The sequence below is a fragment of the Monopterus albus genome, unplaced genomic scaffold (assembly GCF_001952655.1).
Source record: "Monopterus albus unplaced genomic scaffold, M_albus_1.0 scaffold41.1, whole genome shotgun sequence".
Lineage (NCBI taxonomy): Eukaryota > Metazoa > Chordata > Actinopteri > Synbranchiformes > Synbranchidae > Monopterus > Monopterus albus.
Window position 1 is genome coordinate 3,609,363 of NW_018127921.1, and position 1,465 is coordinate 3,610,827.

Consider the following 1,465-nt stretch of genomic DNA (forward strand, 5'->3'; position numbering starts at 1 on the left):
TCCTGCTGATTGCTCACATCTTTTCCACCTTGCCATCTTAGGGCTTTGGCTTTTTTTGTTCAGCAGCTTTTTAATCTTTAGCTCTGGGTTCTTTGCCTTGTCGGTAGTGAAACAGTCATTGCTAAAGAGGCAGACTACTGGATATAATTTGGCTTTTCAGGGACGTGATGCAAGGACAGCATGTTGACCCAGAGGAGGCTGTTCAGATTCACCAGGACCTTCAGGCCAAACAGTCGGTTGCCATGCACTGGGGGACCTTTGTTCTTTCCAATGAGGTAGGATATATACATTGTCACATACTTTGTAGTGAGTGTGTAATTTGTTAAAAACTACAAAGACAAAGCATCAGCTTGTCAATGATTTAAGTAACTGTACAATCACAGACCACTTTACTACAATTAAATCCAGTACAACACTGTGATGTTTCTGAGGCTCTTAACATTTCAGTGAATTGCCAGAAATGTATAAATTTAATAATTACGTCACTCTTTCAGGTGGTGGTGTACCAGTTATATTAGGGACACTTCTGAATTTAATGGCATCTTGTACAACACCTCTTTAACTATGATTTACATTACATTTGACAAGCACAACTAAGATGAACATTATGACCTCTAAGTAATTATGAATATGTTATGGCAGGGCTGTTGTATTAGACTTCAGTCTGTTGTAGCAAAGTGCTCTGTGAGTGTTAAGTTGCTTAATCATTAACTAACTGATGCTGTGTGTATAGTTTAAGGAAGTTGTTTGACATTTTGGAAATGTCCTTTCAACAGAACCAGGTTAGCTGTTTCCAGTCTTGATTGTTAGTGTGAATCGGTGAATGGCCAAGTAGTGTGAAAGCGCTTTGAGTGTGCTGTAAAGCATAGAAAAGCGCTATACAAGTTTAAGACCATAAGACCATTCTAAGCCAACTGTCTGCTTGATCCAGCTACTCCTGAAAGGAATCTTGCGTAACTCTCAGCAAGGAAGCAACTTCCTCAAGACATTGAACTATTCCCGTAACACACAAGCATCACATGAAACACAAAGCAAAGAAAGGTTCTTAAGAAACTTGGTAACTGAAGTGGGAACCATGTCCCCAGATGAGGTACACTGAGCTAAAACTAATGCAGTCTAACAGTCTAATAAATGATGGTGATAATGTTCAGTTCTTGTTAAAACTGTTTCAGTGAGGTGTTGATACAACTGTGTGATAATGCTGGAAAATGTGGTGGTATTTAATTGTATTGTTTCTCTTATTTTGTCCACCCCATTAATATCAATGAGGGTTAGGCTAAATAACAAATGCCTCTGTTATAATGGAATAAACTTCAAGAGCACCACAAACTACATTTTCTGAAATGATCACAGGGTTTAAATTCACACTAAAATAACAGAACATTATCACCTTATCATAACCCACATGTGTCAAACTCAAGGCTGGCCCGCGAGATCATTTTATACATACATACATACATACATA

The 1,465-nt window shown here is 38.2% G+C and overlaps 1 protein-coding gene across 6 annotated transcripts in view; it reads left to right on the forward strand.

Annotated features, from left to right (window-relative positions):
- Window positions 1-1,465, forward strand: part of napepld (N-acyl phosphatidylethanolamine phospholipase D) — a 16,068-nt gene that overhangs the window by 11,505 nt on the left and 3,098 nt on the right. For all 6 annotated transcript variants that reach the window (XM_020599669.1, XM_020599668.1, XM_020599667.1 and 3 more), the window contains exon 9: window positions 161-275. In XM_020599669.1, coding sequence (XP_020455325.1) covers window positions 161-275 — 115 coding nt within the window. The remainder of the gene's footprint in view (window positions 1-160; window positions 276-1,465) is intronic.